Here is a 23821-nt window from a genome sequence, read left to right as displayed (position 1 = left end):
AGTTGGTAGGACTCCATCATACTCTCAACTCCCCTATTACTCACAGTAGAGCAAGCAAGGACAGAAAATAAAGACCTAGGATCCTTGTTTCAGCTCTGAAGTCACCACGGTAAAAAGGCAGCTTCTGGGACAGAAAGGCTGGGGCTGGGCGTGGAAGTGATGGACCTCGATTTACATTGCATACTTGGCTGTAGCCTATGTCATCTGCTTTGGAAGAAATGAAAGCAAAAAATACAGGGAGATATTTCAGCTGCGCCTTTTGAAATGGAGGTATATTTACGTAACCTCTATATATGTCTTTGAATGCATGCAGACATGTACATTTATACTGATATATGACAGGGTGAAATAAAGTTGTAGTAAGTGTACTTTCTTCCAAAATATGTGGCTATATGGTGCACATGATATAGCAATATGAAGGTTTTGATAAACCTTTATTCGGGACAAAGAGGAGTAGAAAAAAAGAAATAAATACATGCGTAATGGCTCTAAAGCCTACTTACCATAGCTCTTCCACTTTTATAGCAAGGATATATTTTAGGATATGAAGTCTTCCCATTGCTTCCCAAGCATGGTAGTGCAGCGCAGGGACAGGAGCCTGGAGATGTTGTGGAATTTCCATCTGCGGAGGTTTTCAAGACCCAGCTAGACAAAGTAGCGGCCAAGCTGATCTTGGCGTTGGCGATCGACCCGCTTCTAGTGGGCAGTTGTACAAGAGACCTCCAGAGGTCTCTTTCACGCACCATTTCTGTGGTATCGTGGTTCAGCTAAGTGAAGGATCCCAGAGGATCCTATTTCTACCTCTGTGAGTTCACAAGGTTTTGACTTTATAATTGTTGTTGGATTGGACAATTGAATAAACCCTGAACTTTGGACATCTGGTACTGGGGGTGGAGGATCTGCATATAGAATAGCACAGGAGATTTGGGGAAGGTTTTATAGTGTTAGATCTTCAGAGGTGTCCAGTGAAGGTGGACTGATTGGTGGGCAGGGTGCACTTTATGTAAGCAAAAATAGATGAATGATGTTTAAGATGTAGCTGAAAATTTCAACAAGCAAATATTGTTATCAAACTTAATCTCAGATTTTTTTTTTTAAGGTGTTTTGTTACAAGACTATTTACAGGAACATGCACGCTAAAAGAGAATATCTCATTGTATATAAATACATATATAAGCACACATATATATTAAAAAAACCCTCCAAAAATGGAAAGAAACTGTCCAGAATTTCATTTGCAAAACAAAGTCACACTTCACTTGTTTTTATTAGGATATATTCATGGAAACAAGAAGCACACACCCCCTTCATATGTCTACATTTAGTAGGTTAAAATTTGGACAGGTCCGCCTTTTATCTTCATTAAGTATTTTTGGCTTTAGGGAACATATTTTTGTGCTTTATCAGGTAACAAATATTCATGATTTTCAGCATATTACATTTATTGACGTTTCTCTTCAGAAGAGTGTTCTGCAAAGAAAAGAATTTCTGATACAAAAAAAGAGTTAAACCATTTAATTCCATGGGAACAAAGCAATGTGTTATGGCTTCAAGACTGAGGCTTGAAACAAATATAGGAATAAAAAGAGATTCAAGATTTGAAGGAAATACTAACGTGTAAGCTTCACTATATGTTGCATTTATTTTAAAGCTAGTAACTACTCTAAAATCCAAAGCTCTCCTGCCCCTGCAGTAACTGTGGTTTCAGTCCAGATTGTTTTCCTATTCCAGGACATGCTGAAGGATGGGGGGAAAGGAAGGGAATTTATGGCTTTCTGCTTCATAGACTGCCCCAGCCCTGCAATAATTAGCAGGGTCTAGAGACCCCTCTGCCATACAACAGCTGGTCATAGTCCCCAAAGACTATGCCTATTGCTGGAGAGAAGGAGAGGACACACATTCCCCTCTTTCCCTAGCTTCCTTTAAAGGAAGTGGTTTGGGACCAAGTTTCAACATTTTGTATTAATTAGGAATTCCTTTCCCACCACCATGGCATTCTCAGTTGCCCAACTTATATCCTTAGTGCACAGCATAGAGGATTTACTAATAAATATATCCCCCATGGCTTTAAAAAAAAATTAGATTTGCTTCTCTTGCATGGGAATGTGGAAGAATGAAGTTAAGTACCGACAGATTTAATACACAATAGGAGATTTGGGGCTGAGTTTATTACACAAAAGTTCATCTTTTAGTTCTCCCAATTATTTCACTTCCTGATTTTTATAGTGGTAAGATTTTAAATCACTTCTAAAGTACTATCGGATGATGCTTTTGCTGATATTAAAACTACTTCAGTTAAGATTCATCATTTTCTTTCCCTTTAATTGTATTTCTTGACAACCTGAGTTTCAGATCAGTGAGTTTCACACACACATAGAAACACATGCATGCAAAAAGCCATACCTCAAGGGAAAACATCAACAGTTTTTTCCAGCCTGAGCAGAATCAATTGCAAATGCTGAACAAAACAGCTTACAATGAAATACTTAATAAAACTCACAATAGGAATGTATTTCCATTGAATGCAGGAGGTAATAATAACCTTTAGGAAGAGATCAGACTGGACAAAGAAGGTTCAAAGTTGCCTTGTATTTTTTATGTCTGAATTATTATTATCTTCATTATTAATTTTTTATCTTTTTTATCTATTTATTATCTAATTTATTATCTATTATTAATTTATTATCTATGAACCTCATAAGAGAAAAGGAAAATTATGTCTGTCCTCACATCTCGTCATTAGTTTTGAAGCAGCTACATCAACAAGAGGGTTATATTTTGTATGATGTAGTTCAGACATTGATATGGAATCAAAATAGTATCCAGCCTTAGAAATATCAGTTTCCGGTACTATCCAGTATCAGATTTCTTACTGTTAGATATTCTCAAAGGATTTCTTTGAGGATCAAATCTTTCAAATTTTGACTAATTCACCATCAAAATACTTTGTGAACTAGGTTACCAGGTAATTAATAGTATGAGCAGAAAATGAGGCAAGGCATACAAGTGATTTATCCTAAATCTCATCAAAGATCACATTAGAACTGGGTTAGAGCATCAATGTCCGACCCAAAAGACCACAGAAATATTTTCATCCTTTTTCATACCAGCAACTAGATTCAACATCCCCAGCGTCAAAAAATCAGAGTTGCTGCAAATTGACTCTGAGTCAGATGGGATGTTATATATTTCACCAGTCCTTGGCTGTGACAGGTAATGAGCAGAAAGGATTTTGCCATTCCTCCATCGAGTTGATCCACTGCAGCAGCGGGACACGTTTGGGTCAGTGTGTTAGGCTTTGCGTGTTAGCCTCTCAGACTTTCATGATGTGTGTCACCTTGGCATTTTGACATGCCTCGAGCTTGATATTTCTCTCCGAGTTGCTGTTTCAATTTCTTAAGGTATATCCATTTTTACCTTCCTTAGGCATAGCGGTAGCACATACACTGTTCCTGTGCGGTTGGCACTCTTCGCAGCCTTTCACTGTCTTGCTCTTCTCAAACTTTATAGAGCCACTGGTACCTGAATGGTGCCTGTTTGTTCACCATCATCTGTCCATCTTTTTAAGCAAGTGAGCGCTTCAGTGTTTCTTCCCGAGGGATCTTTGATGTCAAACTGCACATGGGCATGTTCTTCTCCTTGATTGCTAGTGCCTGGGTGCAAGTGATCACATCAGCTAGCTGCTCTGGGTTTACGTAGCTTTCTAGTGCTATCGGTCTTCACTTAGGTCCTTTAAGAAACTGTTTTAGAGCACAGAAGTCTTCATCTACTGTCTCTTTGCATTTGCTTGTATTCATTTAATTAATCTTAGTTATATTCCTTGGAACACTCAGAAGATTTCCCTCCTTCCTTCAAAGTATATATGTTTTTAAATGTTTTCAAGTAATATGTTCTAGTGTATGTTCACAGTCTTCCCTTTTTCTGCTCTTCCCTTAGTTTTCTCCTTTTTATCAACTACAAATATTGTGCTAAATAGGTCAAAACAAGACTTCAGATTTGAGCAGTGCTAGCCCAAAATACCCTCTGGGGTTTTATCTGTTACCCAGTCTATTGAACTGTTCATATCATGTTATGATGATGGGATCTACCATATTTTTCATCTTGTATTGTTACTGGAGAATATACCTGGCCATCCCCAGGCTTCCAGAGGTTAATCGTGCTACTCCCATATGCTTCTGTTCCAATAAAATACGATTTATTTCTCTTTAAGAGATCTCAGAACTGCCACTGCAGGTGTACTATTTTTCTTATTTAAGGATACATCCTATGAACATTGTTCTCTCAATCAGACTAAGCAAATTTTGTTAGGCTTCATAAGATCTGGTGGTCACAGGAGAGTTCAAAATATGTTCCTACTTCATTTGGCAAAAACAACTGTGGTGCAAAAGTCAAGTCATAGGATACCCAAGCTGTGAATTGACTGAATTCCATCTAGTACATTTAACCATAAAAGCCTTTAAATGTTCAAATTTTCTCATCTCTTTCGCAGAGTAGTAGAAATGCATGTTAATAAGGAATAGTAGCAATACAGGTTCCATTAAATAATTGGAAATTGGGCCATATTATGGAAAGCCTTTTGACAGCAGGTCATGACATTTAGAAGAGCATATCACAATCTAGTCCTTAATACAAAAGGCACCAAAGATGGTTTTTCCTCCCCTCTATCTTCATACATGCAAATAGCTTGAAACCAAGATCAAATAATGAGAAATCAGCTGGACATGTTTAATTCAATTATGAACTGAAATTCGCAGCACCATCATAGCTTTGCATTATGCAGATGCAGCCTAGTTTTGCATTGTGTTCCTGAAGTTGTATTTCATCTCTAACAGCCACAGCAGCTCTTCATTTCATTAACTGGACTAGCCAAATTGTTCTTTGAGTTAAATCCACAAAAATGCTGGTTTAAAGCAGCATCTTCAGATACTGTAGAAGTTACAAAAGTTGAGAAGAAAAATACTTGACCTCTGTTGTTAGGTGAAGTGACTGGTACTAGACTTTAGTCAGACACTCTCTTTTTTTGATAGCAAGAAAGGAGAAAGAAAAAAAGAGCACACAAACAGAGCAGGGAATACACATTAATCATTAGTAAGACTGAAAAATGCTTGTGATTAGATTACAATTTGCATAATCCTTCTAGCAACAAAAAGCCTAAGTGAAAATGTCAATATTAACTCTGTGTGTTTATAATCCATACTCTTAAGAGAGATTTAAGGAGCATTCACTTTTCATCTTCCGAAACACAGGATCTTATGCTACCGCTCTTTACTGATACTGAGTAGTCCCCTATTCTCTGAGCAGTTTTATTTAATGGAGTTAAGTTTAGCAGCATATACTATTTTACAAATTTTAGTACACAGCTAAATTTTTAAGAAAATCAAAATCCCATTGGATAATACAAGTAATTGTTTACTCTCAAACCTGCTTTTCCTGAATTTGCATGATAAATCTCTGTTTACAATAAATCAGAATGAATATCCCATTTCCAGTTTCAGTTCCTAGGAAGCTGTCTGAATAAAAAAAAAAATTGGCTTCAGCCTGTGAGGTTGTCAGTGTGTAACTACAAGGCTAAAAACGTACAGTCTTTCAAACGATCACCTCTCTGCAATTTTGTTGATATTTTCTGGAACTTGAAAGCGTGCTCTGTAAATAAATGTACGCCCAGAACCTTTATACTTCCCTCACTTGTTCTTTCAGCACAGTATGCCACTTCTCATTTCCAGTGCGAGAAAAATGTAATTCTCTCCTGACCTTCTTCAAATACGGGTGAAGGTGACCTACCCTCTAGCTGACTTTTTTTTCAAGCGTGAGTCCAGAGGGCTGGATTGTATTTTGATGTTTGTGGCTCAAGTTCAACCCTGGTGGACACGACTGCAATTCCAGTGGTAGTCACCGGGATTGCAACTGCCTGTAATCAGCATTTAGCTTTTTACGTGCAGCCCTGCTCTTCAAAATCGCACACCAAAAATGCCGCTCCAAAGTCTGTCAGCCAAATTCGTGCCCCGTCTGATGTCAATCAGCTTGTAGCGGGGATGGAGCTTTCTATCCTCTCTGGTTTTCATCCAAAAGCGCCGTAATTCGGCTGATTGCGGGCTTGGCCGTCTAAGCTGTGCTGCGGGAGCAAGCGAGGGGAATCGCCGGGCAGCGGGGCCACGCAGCGTGGACGAGTCCCTGCTTCCTTGACCAAGCATAGCTCCTTCAGCACCCGCTTTCCTCCCCGCTGCGCTCTGCGCGCCGGCGCCGCGTTTCGCTTGCTCTCTCGCTCACTCTCTCTTTTCTGTATCTCCCGGAAATCAGACTGGAGTTCAGAGCTCTTGCACTACCTTTTATGAGGTAGAGTGTGCTGTCATAGATGGGGGCAGGGCTAGTCAACTTTCTACCCCCCTACCCACCGGTGCTGAGGGAGCTACGCTTGAGAACGGAAGCGGGGACTCCTCGACGGTGAGTAACCTCCTCTCCGGTCTCTGTCGTTGACGCTCGGGCTCCTCCCGCGGGTGGCGGGAAGATACCCGAGAAGGTGGGATTTGTTTCTTTGCTGGTCTCTACTCAATTCCAGGGCTCGCGGGATGAATTGCATGCGGTGTTCTAGTGCTGTGAACGGTTGTTTTTTTTCCCTTCCCAGCCCGGTGTGCTAGAGCTGTTGCCCTGTGGGAAACGGTGATCGTGTTGCTTTCCAGAGCTGGTCGCCTTCCCTAGGGGTTAAATTGATCCTTGGACATCGTTTATGTTACACTGGGAAAAACCAGACTCCGGTCCCCTTGGACTCGGTTGTTGAATTTCCATTAACTTCATTACAGCAGCACCGGGCCATCGGCTTCCTAAAGTGCCTTGTGGTTAAAGACGGAGGGTGTTATTTGTGTATTTATCATTGTCGACTGTGGATAATGCCGTTTTTTGCAGGACAGGCTTTTTATTTTCCATATTCTCTATAACTGTTTTTATTTGCTTAATCCAGAAGGTTCCTGAAGCTGTGCGTTGACAATAGGCCAACTCTAAGACTTATTTTATAAACCAAATAAAAATCAAAAATAAATTTTAAAAGGTGGGAAATTAAGCAGGGAATCAAAACCCGAGAGATGTGGCTGAGATTTAGCCTTTGAAATCATATATCAACACTTTTGTTGTTTTCTGCGATATGAACTTGAGGGGGGCAGGGTTATTGCTATCTAGATTTACTATTTTACTTTAAAACCCCCATTTTTGTCTATATTTCTTGGGCCCAAGTATTATTGCTTCACTGTTTTGATATCCCTCAGCATTTTAAAAAAAGACAAGATGGACTACGAAGATCTTCCTTGCTTGTTCTGCCTCTGGGGTATCTGTTAATGCTGTCAAGATGTCAGAGCTCTCCTACAAGAGGGCAGAAGAAGGGTCACGTGAAGATTTTGGCCCCTGGGGAGAGCACAGATTTTGCCGTTCTTGTTCATTTAAAGCTCTTTACCGGCTCTGTGTGGGGCCTTGTCAGAGCGCAGGGAAAGGTGCTAAAAGGCAGGAACGTGTCCTCTATAAATCAGAGACGAAGAGAGCGCAATCACAGCCTTTTCAGCTGAGGCGTTCGGTCGTCTGATTGATGGCTTACTTCTATCTTCAGGTGACTAGGTGGCTCTGAGGAATTGGGTGTGGGATGCAGAGCCTTTCGTCTTCTGGCCACGGGCACGTTTTGGGGATGGGTTGGCGGCGACAGATGGACTTTCCCCGGGGATGCTCTTTGCACCAGTGCCTAGGAACGAAATTCTGGGAGGATGAAGGTTTTGTTTGCCTCTATCAAAACTTTCACTAATTATTGGTTCCCTTCCCATCAGAGACAAAAAAAAAAAAAAAAGACTGAGAAGATAAAGCATTGGCTCCCCAACTGGTGGCTCTTGTATAACATGTGCGAGGGTTTTTATTACAGCTGCCTGTTCCTTTAGTGAACCACACATTACGGCTCCAAATCTTCCTTAGCAAAGCCAAGAACTCACGCAGAAAATTTAGCTTCCCTAGCCAACTTTGGTCTTTTAAGTAGGAAAAGAAAAGCAGGCGACTCAATTTGTGATCTTTTTTGTGGGAAAACCTATCGGAATTGCTTCCGTTAAGGATGTTTGAGGTTTGTTCTTTTCAGAGGCAAAGGCTTTGACGTAAAATTTAATTTAGATCTAAGCACATCCTTCGCTGATGAGTTTACAAAATTGTTTTTGCACGTAATTATTCTTGCATAATGCAGGAGACTTTTAATTTTTGCACAGAATTGGCAAGGCATAAGGACCAACTGTACAGTGCTCCTAACCTCACTTCAGTGAAGTGAAAGCACATTAGTGGCATAAAGGGGGGATTTTTTTTTTTTTTAGAGTGATACAAGGATCAGGAAGGGGAATTCAGAATTGGTATCATTCAGTAATTGAGGTGAATTAGAGATACTGATCATCACTGGGGGAATATTATGGAACAGAGATGTCAGTGCATTACTTGAAATCCCGAGAAATTTGCTCTCTAAATTTATCTTATAAGATGAGCAAATCAGTAGTGGGCTGGCATATATATAGGGAGAAGTTTGTAGAGGGGATGATATTCAAAATGATATAAACTGTTGTGATAATTAACCTGGAATCTGCCTGTGCCAAATCTAATAAATTTTTCTCCATGCCACCCCAGGTTGTGGGTTTGACTGAGCAACCTGACATTGGAAGAATAAATAGCCTAGTTTTACATTTACTGAGCTAATTCTCCTCTTAAATAATTTCACTGGCAGCTATGATAAAAAAAAAATTAAAAAGTCTACAGCGTACAAGTTCCTGTATTTTACACAGCTTTGGATAAAATATGTATTATGTCAGTTGCGTTGTTTGTTTTAACTTTCTGGTTTTTACATATACATAAATTAAAGTAAAATATAATATGGTCTAGCATTCAGCAGATTTCATTCAGTGTGTAATATGAAAACTTGTGAAAGCAAATATCTGAGCAGCTTGTTTTGATATATGCTATTAAAATGAGTTAAATTTTCTTAAAAGTGTTTTATAAACTGAAAGTTACTTTATGATATAGCTTATTTACAAAAATAAGGCATTTAAAAAAGTTGTGCTGATTAAATTTTGTAAGCACATTTTATATTACAGACTCGAAGCAAAGCTAGTAACTCAAGTATATTTATACCTATATATTTAGGCAGATCAGCACCGAAGTTACAGACTTTTTCCTCAGTCATACTGGCAAGGTGTGAGCAATATTTTAATGATGTAAGAGCATATATATGGACCATTTTATCAGTATGATTAAGATGGCTACATATAATTCCCAAATTCTCTGTGTTTTCCAGGCTGATTTCTCTCACAAGTTGAATTAAAACTTTGTGGGCTGGCTCTTACCTTCTCATTTTTCTATATAAGAAGTGAGGGAGAGTTATGAAATGCACCATCTGTTCACAAACCATGTCAGCTGGCAGATAGATGCTCATCACCCTGCCCTCTCTTACTGCAGTTTTAGGCTGGTATAACACCACTGACTCCAAATAAATTACTTTTGATTTAATCTCGTTTAAGTGAACGAAGCCACAATTACAGCACACAGCGTTCTAGGGGACCTCCGTGTTCATTTAAATTGCAATCCTTTTAAACTCTGACCTCGGCTCGTTTGAATTGTCAACAAAAATGCTCAGTGACACTTCACAGAATCACAGAATCACAGGACGGTTGAGGTTGGAAGGGACCTCTGGAGATCATCTAGTCCAACCCCCCTGCTCAAGCAGGGTCACCTAGAGCACATTGCACAGGATTGCGTCCAGGCGTGTTTTGAATATCTCCAGAGAAGGAGACTCCACAACCTCTCTGGGCAACCTGTTCCAGTGCTCTGTCACCCTCACAGTGAAGAAGTTTTTCCTCATGTTCAGGTGGAAGTGTCTGTGTTTCAGTTTGTGCCCGTTGCCTCGCGTCCTGTCGCTGGGCACCACTGAAAAGAGTCTGGCCCCATCCTCTCGACACCCTCCCTTCAGATACTTGTACACGTTGATAAGATCTCCTCTCAGCCTTCTCTTCTGCAGGCTAAACAGGCCCAGCTCTCTCAGCCTTTCCTCATAAGAGAGATGCTCCAGTCCCCTAATCATCTTTGTGGCCCTTCGCTGCACTTGCTCCAGTAGTGCCACATCCCTCTTGTACTGCGGAGCCCAGAACTGGACACAGCACTCCAGGTGTGGCCTCACCAGGGCTGAGTAGAGGGGGAGGATCACCTCCCTCGACCTGCTGGCAACACTATTCCTGATGCACCCCAGGATCCCATTGGCCTTCTTGGCCACAAGGGCACATTGCTGCCTCATGGTCAACTTGTTGTCCACCAGCACTCCCAGGTCCTTCTCTGCCGAGCTGCTTTCTAGCAGGTCAACCCCCAACCTGTACTGGTGCCTGGGGTTATTCCTCCCTAGGTGCAGGGCCCTGACACTTGGGCTGAGCACTGTGGCCAGAAGAAACTAGGACTGCCTTAACACCCCAGACTTGTTATTTCTGGAGAGTTCCATCTTAAAGACATTAAACAGGAGTCTGTTCAATCATGGTCCTTTGGATTTTTATACATCCCATCTGCACGTCTCAAAGCAAACACTCTGGTATACCCTCATAAAACTGAAACCAGAAGCAAATATTGTTATTATGCTTCTTCTGCGGATGAGAATACTGGGCCACATGCAGGCCAGCCAGATCAGGGCAGAAAAGATATATAGAAACATGATGAGTTTTAAACACTATGTCTTCCTCCAAGACTCAGACCTTTTCCAGGCAACCTTTCTCTGTCTCAGCCTTTCTCATTCTACTTTCCAATTTCCACTCTGGATGGCAAAAAAAAAAAAAGAACTAAGAAGGAGTTTAGTAAGAACTACTGCTTGAAAATGATAGAGAGGAAAGAGGGCTTGCAGTAACAGAAGTGGGACAAAAATTGTACAAAAAATGAGAGATCTATGGTGTAATGAAAACTGAGCATTATTCAGAAAGTTTCTGCTTGAATTATGAAGAGTTTTCACTGTTATAGCCCCTGTTATGTGGAACGGATTCATCTAGCCAAATGTAAATGTCTGTATCTAAGCTATTCACTGTAGACTTGTTTCATAATTGATGGAGATCAATACACATTTCTAGAGAGCAAATATTCTCATCTCAGGGTAGATGCTGACAACTGGCTAGATTAGTTACATCTAAAAAGTGACAGAGGCATAGGCAGGTGAACTGAAGCGTGCATTCAGACAAGTCAGGGGACGTAGCCTTGTGGTCTTTTCAAGGTATATATTTACATGAAAATAATGTAAACTTTCTGTGAACTTATGAATATGAGAACTTGGTGTTGAGCTCCAGAAGAAAGGAAACTAATTTTGTTTCTGGACAAAATATTCAATTTGTTTTGTAAGGATATTTATCTGAATAACATAGCTCTCTGGGGCCACTATCTCATTAGTTTCTGTAGACTGGAGCGATAAATATGTTTTGTAGCATGTGTTTTCCCCTCTGTTTACACTTTTGGGGAGCAAAAGAGAAGTATTAAGGAAAACAATCTCAAAAGTATTCATTAAATTTGTTTAAGTTCTTGGTCTACCGAGTCAAAAGCCAAATACAATTTTTCAGAGATGCTGAGCATCTAGCCTAGATTCATTGCACTGCTTTAGGATTCCTAATGCAGTTTAGGATTTCTAAATATAGTTAAAGAGTTTGAGGTACTCTGGCACATTCCTGTAGAAAACAAAGAGAGAACCCATGAAAGATCTTAAGCACCCCATGGTTCCTGGTCTTCTCCACCAAGCACAGAAAGAAGCTGGAGTGCCTTGGTCCAGTACCTGAAGTTAGGATGAGCTCAGGATAAGAATTCCCTTTTATAAATGGAAATTCTGGAAACCTTTGCCTAGGTCACTGAACACATCAATTTAATAAGTTTTATGAGCAGCCCCATTTTTCATCCGGTACTTATCTGCATTCCTAGGAAAGAAATTGGTCAATTACAGACATCTAAGAAAATGCTTCTGGAGGTTCTAGTGCCACCAGCTCTGGATTGTTCTTGGATTCTGACTAATATTAAAAGGCATTTAGTCATAATTTTCCTGTTGCCAAGTAGGAGCTGTCTCTACAGAGACGACTCTGTAGATTATCGTGAGTAATGTACAATATTTAAGTTAGGCAAGAGCTATTTTCACAAAAAAAAGGCAATGTGAATGTTTTTTTCATTTCACCTTTCTTTTAAATAACAGTTGAAATCATTCCTTCATGTTCTTTACATAAATTCTGAATTAGAAGGAAGATTTGGAGACAGGGCTGAATTAATTTGTTTTTGTATAGGAATGATTGTTAGGAGGTGAAAAGCACAGAAATGGCTGGGGTATGTGAATCATTGAGGATATAAGTACTTCTGCATTTGTTGTTCAGGTAAAATGCCATCTAGAGCACTGAGTCTCAAAAGAAAACACAGGTCGAGTAAATTATGATTTCCTAATATGTAATGTATTTTCTGAAGACGGTGCAGAACTAAACTTGGGTGAGTTATTAAATATCTGTCAATAGTTGATTAATTTTTCCTCCCTTCTTAAATAACTTCTACAGCTACTCACTTTTTTTCCTTTGGATAAAATATTTGCTCTCGTAACAGTGAAACTGAGATCACCTGCATCATCTACGCTACTAATTTCCATGTATACAGAAGAGAAGGCTAAGGGGAGATCTTATTGGTGTCTAGAGCTACCTAACAGGAGGATATAGAAAGGACAGAAACAGACTTCTCAAAGGCGCGTAGTGACAGGACAAGAGGCAATGGACACAAGTTTGAGCAAGGCAAATTCCAACTAGATGTAAAGAAAAATTTTTTCAGGCTGACAATGGTGAAGCCCTAGTGCGGGGTGGGGATCGCTTGTCTAGAGAGGTAGAATATCCATCCTTGGAGATACTCGGAACTCGAGTGGACAAAGTCCTGAACAACCTCATCTAATTCAACCTGCCTCAAGCTGAGAGTTGGCCTAGATGACCTTGAAAGGTCCCTTTTAACCTAATTTATTCTATTATTTTATGAATATTTGCATACTAGAATGTAAGTGATAAAAACAAGCCTTTACAATTGTGAACAGGATTTTACTCACTTTCATTTATTCTTATGATTTTCTGTCATCTTTGCTTGTTGTTTCCTTGTGAGCTACACCAGCATTTACAGTCATTCTTGTTTTGTTATGGTTTCATTTGTTTGCTAAGTATCCAGTAATTCTTTCCTCTTTTTTTTTTTTTTTAAATAACATTTAGTGGTAGCTAAAGCTAAACACATAATGAACAAATATATTCACAAACAATGTATCCAGTGATTGACTCAGTTTTGTTTCTTTATTTCATTGTGTACTGTTGTAAAGTCCTAAAAAGTGCACAGGGAATCAAACAAGGAAAGGAACATTCCCATTGACTGGGCTGAACAACTCCAAAGAAGCTGAAGGCTCTTAGTGCCTCAGAAATGATCAGTATCTTGAAGGATCAAGCCCTTTATCTACTTCTTTGAGATGTAAAATGTGTATAAAAAGCAGCAGGTACACATTAGGGAGCAAGGAACAACTGTCTTGGTAGTATCTTCCATTCTACAGGAGGATTTTGTCTTATTCATTTTGACTCTGTGTTTGATACGCTGTTTCAAAGCCCCTTCCCGAGGAAAGCTCGTTATGCCTGTAGAGCAGCTATCTTCAAGGTCTCTCTTTGATGACCTGGGGAAATGTAACCATACAGGTATGAACTTAGTTGAAGAAAGAAATTTGTCTCAAAATGTGACAAATCCTCACAGTTGAAGACATGGAGATAACTCATATACGGGCATTGTTTGGGCATTTTTACAAATTAAAAAAAAAAAGTTGGGAAAATGTCACTCTTCCCAGTACTGCAGTCTGAAATCCTGCATTGTCCTACTTTGCTTTTTGTTTTCATTGTGACAAAATCAGGAGAAACAGCAGTAGATAACACATTCTCATGTAAAGAATATAGTGTTTCTATGCTTTATTGATTTTTTTTACCCAAAGTCTCCTGCATTTTATCATTGAGAGTACAATTTCCAGCCAACCAGACATGATTTGAACTCTCTTCAGGTAAGACTGTAAGAAAGGCATGCTTTTCTTGCTATTATACGTGTTGCCTAGATGAAGAACAAAAGGTTCATTTCCAAAACTCTGGTGGAAGGAGCACTAGCTTTTTATGGGCTTTTAAAAATGATATCTGTTTTTAATTATATAAGTCAGGAGGAGGGAGGTCAATAGCACAGACCAGTTAAATATCCTGTATTTCCTCTTTCAATTAACTATGAAAGTGGAAATCTGCCCTGAAACAAATTTGACAGAGTCCTGACTGCACTTTTCTATATATGACATCAGGTTTTGACAATGTCATATGTTGTATAGACCTCTGGAATGTGAATCCCAGCATAAAATGGTGTTCACAATTTTGGTGATACGCAGACTACTTACCTTAACTTCTACATTAATGATTTTTTTATTGGGCCAGATACTGAGTTTCAATGGACTTCTTATTCTAGGCTTCTTCAGTAACCCTCCTGTCAGTATCACAAAATCTTAGTTATGATTTGACTTGGCCTATCCTGTCAAATATAGTTTGCACTTCATCTTTATTCTATGATTTTTATCCTCTCCTTGAAGATGAGGTAGGAGCCTATCTTCCAATCAGTCATAACAGAGCTTATTTCCTGTTAATCATCCAAGAACTCAGACCAAACCATTGTGTGTAACAGAAAGATTTCAAAGATTTAACTGTGTTTTTACTGATTTTGCTACAATTAGTAATGCAACTGTGATAGCCATTAGAGAGTCATGGTTTTTGTCCATGATTGTTCTCAGGACAATTTTATTGTAGGCATCGTCCTCCAGGCAAAAGTTCTATGTAGGGTGAAGCAGAAGATTTAGAAGGAAACCTGGAGCCATCCTGGAGGATGTTTGTCAGTCATAGGGTGGTGTAGAAAGTATTTTTTCTTCTACATTCAACCTTAGCAGAGAAAAAAGTGCAGTATATTCACCCACAGTGCTGGCAGAATCCTGGGGTGGAAACCCATTCTCATTGAACTAATCTACAAAACTCCATTGGCTTTATGGACTCAGGATTTCTTCCTTGGTCTGTGGAACTGTTCCAGATATTAGGCGTTCAGACTGATCCTGACTATCCTAATTCAGTAACAGTCTGACAGATTTGACGTGGTGGTGTGGCACAAAAATGACTGATAACGCAAGCTGATTTAAAAAATTTGACCCTGGATATGATTGCTTGTCCTTACAGTGTTTCTGGTGTAGGAAGTGAATTGCACTGTTATAGCGTTTTTCCCCTGCTAGGCAGTGACAGATAATGAGCAGAGGAACAAGAGTTGGGTCTGATACATTTTTCGTTTTAGGTCAAAATATTTTTTTTCCCATGAAAATTATGAAAATGAATGCAACAATATATTAAGCTAACATTAAATAGGAAGTAGCCTACATTATATCTGATGTCTACAAGGCAAATTGCAAATCTTGTGATGTGGCAGTGATACTGCCATATTGGATACCTAATTTGTTGACTGTAAACACAGATGATGAACATAAAAACTTTAACATCTATCAGAAATTCCAAAATAATTATATACCCTCTTTATGGCAGACACATGGAAGAAACATATTTTTAACATTTGGGACCTATCAGGGTGGAGAGAAGTCAGTAATAATCATATTTCACAAAAAGAATCAGACAACATTAACTTTCAGTTGTTTCCAGTTTCCTTATGTTATGTTTTATCATTTCATTTGTTAAAATATGTGCTTTCATCCCAACTCATTCAAAGGTAAACACTGACTTTCATCCTCGCTCATTCACGGTACAAATACTGACAGTTTGGGACATCAGCCATTGACATAAAAATCACATTTTCATAGTGTCTAAATCAGAAGGGCACTTCCACAAGTATAACAAAACATACGCAAAACCTGATGGACTAAAATTAAAGAAAATAAGTGTCTGAGTCCTACCTAAGGCTCATACTAGACATTTTATCTTTGAACTATGGTCCTCAAAATCCAGCATAGTTAGGCATCTGCTTTTCAAACATTATTTTTAAACAACTTTCCAACATTAAATTGCCATGTGCGTGTTACAAGCTGACCTTATAAAATAAATCTGTGTTTAAAATGGCAGTGCTCCATAGAAGACAGAAGATACCCATCATTCTTTGTATACTTGTCTGTTTTCTGTTGTGGTAAGAGAGAGACATGATACTATGAGCCATATAAAAATTCAGCCTTTGTTAAATATAGCCAAGTGGGCGTGGGAATCCCTGCGGTTTACTTACCTATAATTGAAAAAATGCAGATGAGGACAATTAATCAGTGGATTGGCCAGCTATAAAACACAACTATCACCTGAATGAATTAAAAATTCAGCACGTCTAAAGGAGCAAGTTAATTACAATCAGATGAGGAAAAAATAGCTAAGAAAAGAGAAATATAATCCTGTTTTCTCTATGTAGCCACAGATCCCTTTTTAACACCATTGTGAGCACATTACATTCTAAGTAATGACACTTTGCTTGTTACAGAATTTCAGATGTATATGATAGTTCCCTTTTCTCATGTTAGACCCAAATCTAGCAAAATCCTTATGCGCGATTTGCAATGACTGACTGAAATACAGCTTCAGCCATTGGATAGTGGTGCTGATAAATAACAGATGTCTTTCACGGCAGGGATGAGTGCATCTGAATAGTGAATAAGCCATTCTTGCATTGGCTGTCACTAATACTATCATGTTTTATGCATGAAATGTGCTACAGAAATGTAGGACATTAGTATTATGATGAAGATCTATTTATTATATATATCTTACATACATATGTAGGACTGGACTTACTCTTCAGCATAGCTGGGAGGAAAATGTTTTGTTGCATAAGATGCACACCCAAAATGTAATCTGGGAAAATGTTGTTTCTGAATTGCTTGCTTCACATAACCTTAGTTGCTTCAGGGGCTATTAATTGACTTTTGGCTGTGGTGACCGCAACCACACCTATCCACAAAAACATGGTCTTGCTCCCAAAAGGAGAAGAAGCAGGGAATGCATCCAGCTTTCCCAGTGAGCCGGAAGGGCTTGACAATGTCTATTTTATCTTCTAAAAACAAACAAACCAAGAGAATTCTAAGGGTTGAGGGTTCTTTTGCAACATAAACATATGACAGTTGCTCCTCCCAATCTGTAGGAAGTAAAACAGACTAAACTCTATTCATCAATAATTATTAATACTCATTTTTTGCATTTGTACATTTTAAAATCAATATGGGCCATTGTTATCATCTAAGCTGCCTTGCTGCATAACTGACGCCTAAGGTCCCAAAATAATGGACATACAAAGTGTCCAAGAGTTATGCTTAAACCAGAGTATACATATTAAACATCCAATACTGGTTTCACAGTTTCTAGAGAGAGAATCACTATCCTTCACGAGTTGTTGTGATTAATAACTATAACTCCTAAAAATTTGCAGCTAATCAATAACTAAAATTACCTGCTTCACCTTCCAGCCATTAGGTTGTGTTACATCTTTGTCTAATCTGTTGAACTTGAAATATTACCAGCTTTCTGTTATCAAGTACTTGCTGACTGCGATCAACTCAGTTTTCAGTCGTTCACTTTATTAATGGAAAACACTGAGCTGCCTGAATCTTTCCTTTCAGACATGCCTTTTGTTCTTGGGGTTCTTTAAATTCTCTCCAGGTTCTCAGTCTTCTTCCTGCATTGAGAAGAGGTCTCGGTATTGCACAGCTATGGACACAGGATAGCTTGAATATGACAATTTAAGCTCCTATTCCATTAATATTCTTCTGCTTATATACCCAGCGCTCACATTAGTCCTTTTCCACATTGTTACTTAGGGAGGGCTATACCTATACCTAATACCTTGCTGAATCACTCTTGCCCAGGATAAAGTTCCTTATCCTATAAGTAGCTTCTGCTATGAATTTGGCCGAACAAAAATCTACATTTCTGGCTTCTGCCAGCTTATTATGGATCAATCACTTGTCCTCTTGATTACCTACCGCTTTCTCAATTGTTATGTTATCTGCAAACGTTACCAGCTCTGACCGACTTTTCTCCAGGACGTTAACAGAAATATTCAGATCGTAAAGCTGAGAACCAGTTTCTCCAGGAGCTCACTGCAAAAGTAGCTGTTCAGCAATGATTTTTTTTGCACATCGTATGTAATTTTGGAAACTTGGAGAATTTGGAATCATTCTGTGTGCGCCATGTTACTTTTGTATCCGTTCAGTTCTTAATCAAACTGTCATGCGGTACCAAGTAAAGGGCCTTTCAAAGGTCCAGTTATATCAACAATATTATTTTAAGCAACCGAAAGTTTAATTACACCCAAAATGTGATATAGGTTACTTTGAAAATATTTTTACCCACAGAACTGTTTGATTACCATTAACTGCTTTTCTTACCCTTCCTTCTTTATTTATGGAGTCCCTCATCGACATTGCATTATTTTGTTTTGCAGCACTGTCAGCTGAACTGGCCTATACTTGCACAGGTCGTTCTCTTTGCCCTGCTCAAATATTTCCAGACTAGCAGCTATCTACAGTTCTTCTGAAGTTTTCCCCCATTTTCCAAAGGTTATTAAAATCAACAATAATGATCCAGAACATTCCCTAACCAGCTCTTTTAAAACAACCTATACTAGGCCCTTGCTTACTGGAAATAAAGAATGTTTGTCTCTATTTTCCTTCCTTTTTATAGTATATTTCTGATTAAATGCAAGAATAATCTCTGGAAATTAAATTTTCTCCTTTCTAAAAACTGTGGTGTAATTCTTCCCCATTACAGTGGGGAAAGCATCTCTTTTCATTTGCTATACTGTTAAGGAGAATATTTTCCAGCTTTATTTCCTCCTGTTTCTCTAGCTATTTTGGTGTTGTAATTGTTGGTTATTTTATTCAGTTTATGTGTGTATGTAAAAGAAGCAAGAAATCCTTATTACAACAAGACTCTGGAAAATTCTGCACATATTGCAGGAAAAATGCAGCACGGCTTATAAGCAGATCAAAACCCCCTCAAAGCCTTATGGATTTAAAAAAAGAAAAAAAACCTGAAATTATCTTCTTGGCAGATAATAGGCTCTGCTGCTCCCGTGTTCTAACCTTGCATTCATTAATGGCAGAGTTAGCTTGTAGCAAAATCTTTTTAATGTTTTTCTGAATGATTTATGTCTTCCCTTGGTAGATGGCAGTTTTAACCAGGATAAGTGACCAGTGCAGTGATTCTCAGGTTCTTTAAGGATTCTGGATCTGTCCCCAACCTTCTTTGTTCTTGAAGTTTTATGGCCCAATAACCGAAATGTATCTCTTATGTTTAAGATAGCTTTCTTCCTAATTGGAGGCAAACTTACTTGTAAAGAGACCTAAGTAGCAGAATACTATTACTTGCTTAGCTAGTCAAAGGCCGTGTTGGCTTTTAGCACAAAAAGGCTATCGTGATATTCGTAATTCCCTAACCAGTGCGAGGGAGCAAAGTTTGCAGCATACTGTGCAATAATTTCCTAGCAGTGCTTTTATTTAAAATGTTCATTTCCCAGGTGTTGGGTTTTTTTTTTTTAATATTAACATTTTTCTGTTTGGAAAAGCGTGTGTGTTTCTGTGCCCAGATTTGGTAAGAAATTATCACACCAAGGGTTTGATTCACTGCTGCCTCATTGCAGCTCTATGCCACTGTAGTTCTGCTGATTACAAAGCACAGCTTAAAACTGAAGGAACGCAGCGGTGTAGTAAGATCTAAATGTTAATTGAAATGGTGCTCATTCAGTTTAATTCCTCTTTACTGAGCCAGAATACAGGCAAGGAGCTGGAGGCAATGAGGAAATCGCTGGAAGTGCTTAGGTGGACAAATTGGATACGTGGGATGGTTACCAGCAGATTTTGGAGAGCACTCATGTTCTAATACTAGTATGGGTTTTTTATGTCTCTTTTCTGATTCCAAGACTTGAAAGCATATTACAATATGAATGAATATTAAGAACAAGGACAAGTGTCTGCATGTTAACACTGGATTAATAATGGTGAAGACTGGAACTAGAGGAAATTAAAATGGCATCAAAATAAGTAATGCAGTTTCCTTAAAAGACATCATTCCAACCCATATCCGATCTTGCAAAAGTACAAATGCTTACACACATCCTTCTCAATAACCTCTATAAAATTACTAATGTGTTTGAAGATGTAGATTGCCTCCTTTGTATGGATTTAAGCATCTACTTTAGGTGCCTCTTCATGTCAGAATGCTTCCTTTAATCATTCTGTTCCTTAGTATGTGCCATATGTAAAATGTCTATCAGAACACTTTGTGGAAAGAGACACTGTAAAAGCCTATTAGAAACCTTCCGAAAAGAGAATTCATAGGAATATACGATATATGCTTGCTCCAGTCAGTTTATCCACATTGATTATGAAGTAAATACTGTTTGACAGTGTCCCTTTATTTTCAATATCAATGCTCCGGTGTTTCAAAAAGAATCATTTAACAATGAATAATGTTTGATTGTAGATCTTTGCAGTAAATTAAAATATCCTAATTTAATAGAGTATGATCTGTTATTTGCCAACAAATATACAGATTGCATTATAAATCATTCAGTAGTGTGGTTATAGAATAACACTATACTGAATTATATTTCATTACTGCCTATTGAATAGGCATGTTTCTGCCACATAATGTAATTTTCCATCTTTTAACTTTGTTTTTTTTTTACTAACAGAAAATACAAATTAGTCCTGAGGAAAAATAGTTACTGGGGGCAGGCAATTAATTATGCATTTCAGGGAATGGCACCAAGTACGTGAAAATCATTATAACTTTTTTCTGTTCTTCACTTCTCTGTGTCTAACTTTTTGTGTATTTAATAAATAATAATGAATATAAGGCCACATTTCAGGAACTCGAGAACAACAGGTAAGCCTATGGATGAATGTGCCTCCAGGTACAGGCTTTCTGTGAAGCTTGTTCTTGTTTCATATGACACTTACTTTTCAGAAAGATGTTTCTCCTGCAATTATATTCTGACCTCTCTGTTAATGATTCAAAATACTTGAGGTGAAGTACAGTTGCTAACAAGCAAGATTTTGTTATTGCTTGATGAGGATTTGGCCTGGTTACATTGCTTAAATTTCATGTTAAAGAATCATATGTTCCCAAAAGATGGAGCAAGGAAGGTTTGGAAGGAGATGGGACCTTTTATACCAATTAAAAATAGCCTAGAGCTTACTGAGGGAGTAGGGTGGAATTAAAGAGCTAAAATAATATTGCACCTAAAATATTCCCTACAGACTTGGAAAGACTTACAGAAAATTAAGATAGCTTGTATGATAGAACTGAGAGGCTTTATCACAAGGAGTATATCCCACTTTTTCATATTCTGTGAAAGGAATAATTGAACATCCTAGGTTGCTGCAGTACTTAGGACCTTATTTTTTAGCACCGACTGATTTGAATGTACCTAGCTGAATTTGTCAAGTGCTTAATTCTTATTTTGGAACACTATGGCATTGCTTTTTGGAAGATCCTTTATCTGCTTAAATATTTTTGAAAAATTTGGCCAGGTACATGTACATGTACTTGATTTGAGGATATGATGAAAGTTTATTGACTGGAAGTCCCAAAGATTTGAAGTTCAGCAAGTGCCTGAGGCCCATTACCTCCATAGGACACGGGCACCTCAGGTGGAGTCGTGCATGGGAAAAATGCAAGGGTTTGTTTACAAAAAACCCTACTAATCACTAGGTAAAAGTCCTCATGAACATGAATATCTCACATATTACTATAACCGGAATAATGTGCAGTTAACTGTTTCATTTTTTAGCTCTTCAGGGATTTCAAAAATCTTCTTTCATCTTTTCAGATGGGATTCTCTAACAAGCTCAGCATTGGCCTCACACTGCTCTTGTAGACATCAGTGGGTGTGTTATCTGGGGCTTACTGGGAATAATTAGAACAAACCTCAACACATGGGAAAATCCCTGTTGACCTATTTTGCTGTTTCTGACAGCTAAAAGTAAATTTTTAAAGGTTTAAGTGAGGAGTCACTTTTTTGTGAAAAAAAGATCCAGCTGAATATTCACCCGCAGAAGAATCAACAGCAAAAAAACAAACAAACAAAAAAAGGCCAGCACAAGTTTTTCCTTTTAGTTATTTAAAAAGTTGATGTGAGGTACCGTGGTCTTCCCTTAACAGTTCGGTGCATGTTGTTCCTGTTTCTTGTTCCTACCAGCCACTTGATTATTCCTCAGGGAAAGTGTTCGTTTCATCCTTGATGAGATCTGAGAATATCTGGGCTTCAGTCAGGGGATGCTCTAGTGATGCAGCCGTGGAGTAACCCTGCTGTATTTCATTTTGTTTTCTGTTCGTAGCTGGACAGTGCCACTTCTCTCATCCAGGCAGCTAAAAATCTGATGAACGCTGTGGTCCTTACAGTGAAAGCATCCTATGTGGCTTCTACTAAGTATCAGAAGGTCTATGGCACTGCTGCAGTGAACTCACCAGTTGTGTCTTGGAAGATGAAGGCCCCTGAGAAGAAACCTCTAGTAAAGAGAGAAAAACCAGAAGAATATCAGACAAGAGTGAGAAGAGGGTCCCAGAAGAAACATATTTCCCCTGTACAGGCCTTAAGTGAATTTAAAGCTATGGATTCATTCTAAAACACTAAGCTTTAGCAGGAGGGTTTTATATTCTTTTTGTATGCATACCTGCCGACTTGTATGCGTCTGGCATGGGGTGGGGGGGACTAACGAAGCAGTGTCAATTTGCATGCAACCTGAGACTCTATTAATGTAACTAACTTTCTGCGACACCAAATTTTAGGACATTCTCTTCTGATGTTAAATGGAGCTATTCCAAGCTTACTTTTTAAACTAAGCTATAGCATTAAATTGGCCAAAGAATTTGCATCACTGGGGTGTGTGTGGATTAAATAATAAATTCAAGTCTAAACCCAGAAATTTGTATGCATGCAAGAAACATTAGGTTGGCAGGTATATTAAGTGAAAAAATGGAATTGTAATGGTAGACCATAAAGCTTGTATTGCTTCTGTTCCAGTGCAAAAATGTACTAGCCAATATGCTTAAATGTGTGGCCCAATAATTGAATGATATAACTTTTAAGTCATCTTCATTATAGTATGTGAATTTTTAAAACGGTTAAAAACTAACTCATCTTAAAAATGCTTCTTTTAAACCATATTTTGTTCTTTATATTCTAGTAGTGTTATGATTGCTCACATTTCTATTAATCCCATTAATATGAACAGAGGTTTACTTTTGCCAATTGAATTCCTTATGGTGGAGTATGAAGCACAATATGGTGATTGACATTGCCTTTTATATTATGATTATGATTATTATGATTATGATTATTATTATTATATTAGTAATAGAAGACCTGGTGGTGGAATGTGTAGAGACACGGAAAATGTGAGAATTTAGAGGCAAATATGTAGGTGTAGTTTGGATTACAGGTATCTAACATACCATTGTAACCACTAACTCAATAAACTCATTTAACCTTGGAATCCTCAATATGGCTTGTCTCTTTTAAGGTGTGTATATGTATCCTGCATCATAGTTGCGAGGTAGACAGTGATTAATTTTGCCTTATGCTTCCTTTCTTTTTTGTGAAGGAAAAACAATATTACACTCATTTTCTCATTTTTTACAGCCGAGATAACGAAACATGGTCACTGGGTTAAAAACAGAGTTTAAATCTTTACCTGAGACATACATGTGAAATATGCAATGAAATTCTTTGTTTGACTACTCACTTACTCACTTCATAGATAACTGAG

At 38.3% G+C, this 23821-nt stretch overlaps 1 protein-coding gene across 2 annotated transcripts in view; it reads left to right on the top strand.

Annotated features, from left to right (window-relative positions):
* The window catches only part of CTNNA2 (catenin alpha 2), a 418052-nt gene extending 394504 nt beyond the window's left edge, over window positions 1–23548 (top strand). The window contains exons 17-18 of one of the 2 annotated variants that reach the window (XM_067297214.1): window positions 6298–6441; window positions 22391–23548. In XM_067297214.1, the coding sequence (XP_067153315.1) occupies window positions 6298–6441; window positions 22391–22678 (432 nt within the window). In that variant the 3' untranslated portion in view covers window positions 22679–23548. The remainder of the gene's footprint in view (window positions 1–6297; window positions 6442–22390) is intronic. The other variant, XM_067297215.1, reaches the window with a different exon arrangement.
* Window positions 23549–23821: the final 273 nt, after the last annotated feature.

The sequence above is a fragment of the Apteryx mantelli genome, chromosome 5, assembly GCF_036417845.1.
Source record: "Apteryx mantelli isolate bAptMan1 chromosome 5, bAptMan1.hap1, whole genome shotgun sequence".
Taxonomy (NCBI): domain Eukaryota; kingdom Metazoa; phylum Chordata; class Aves; order Apterygiformes; family Apterygidae; genus Apteryx; species Apteryx mantelli.
Note: the sequence above shows the minus strand (reverse complement) of the source record. Positions and strands in the feature narration are given on the sequence as shown.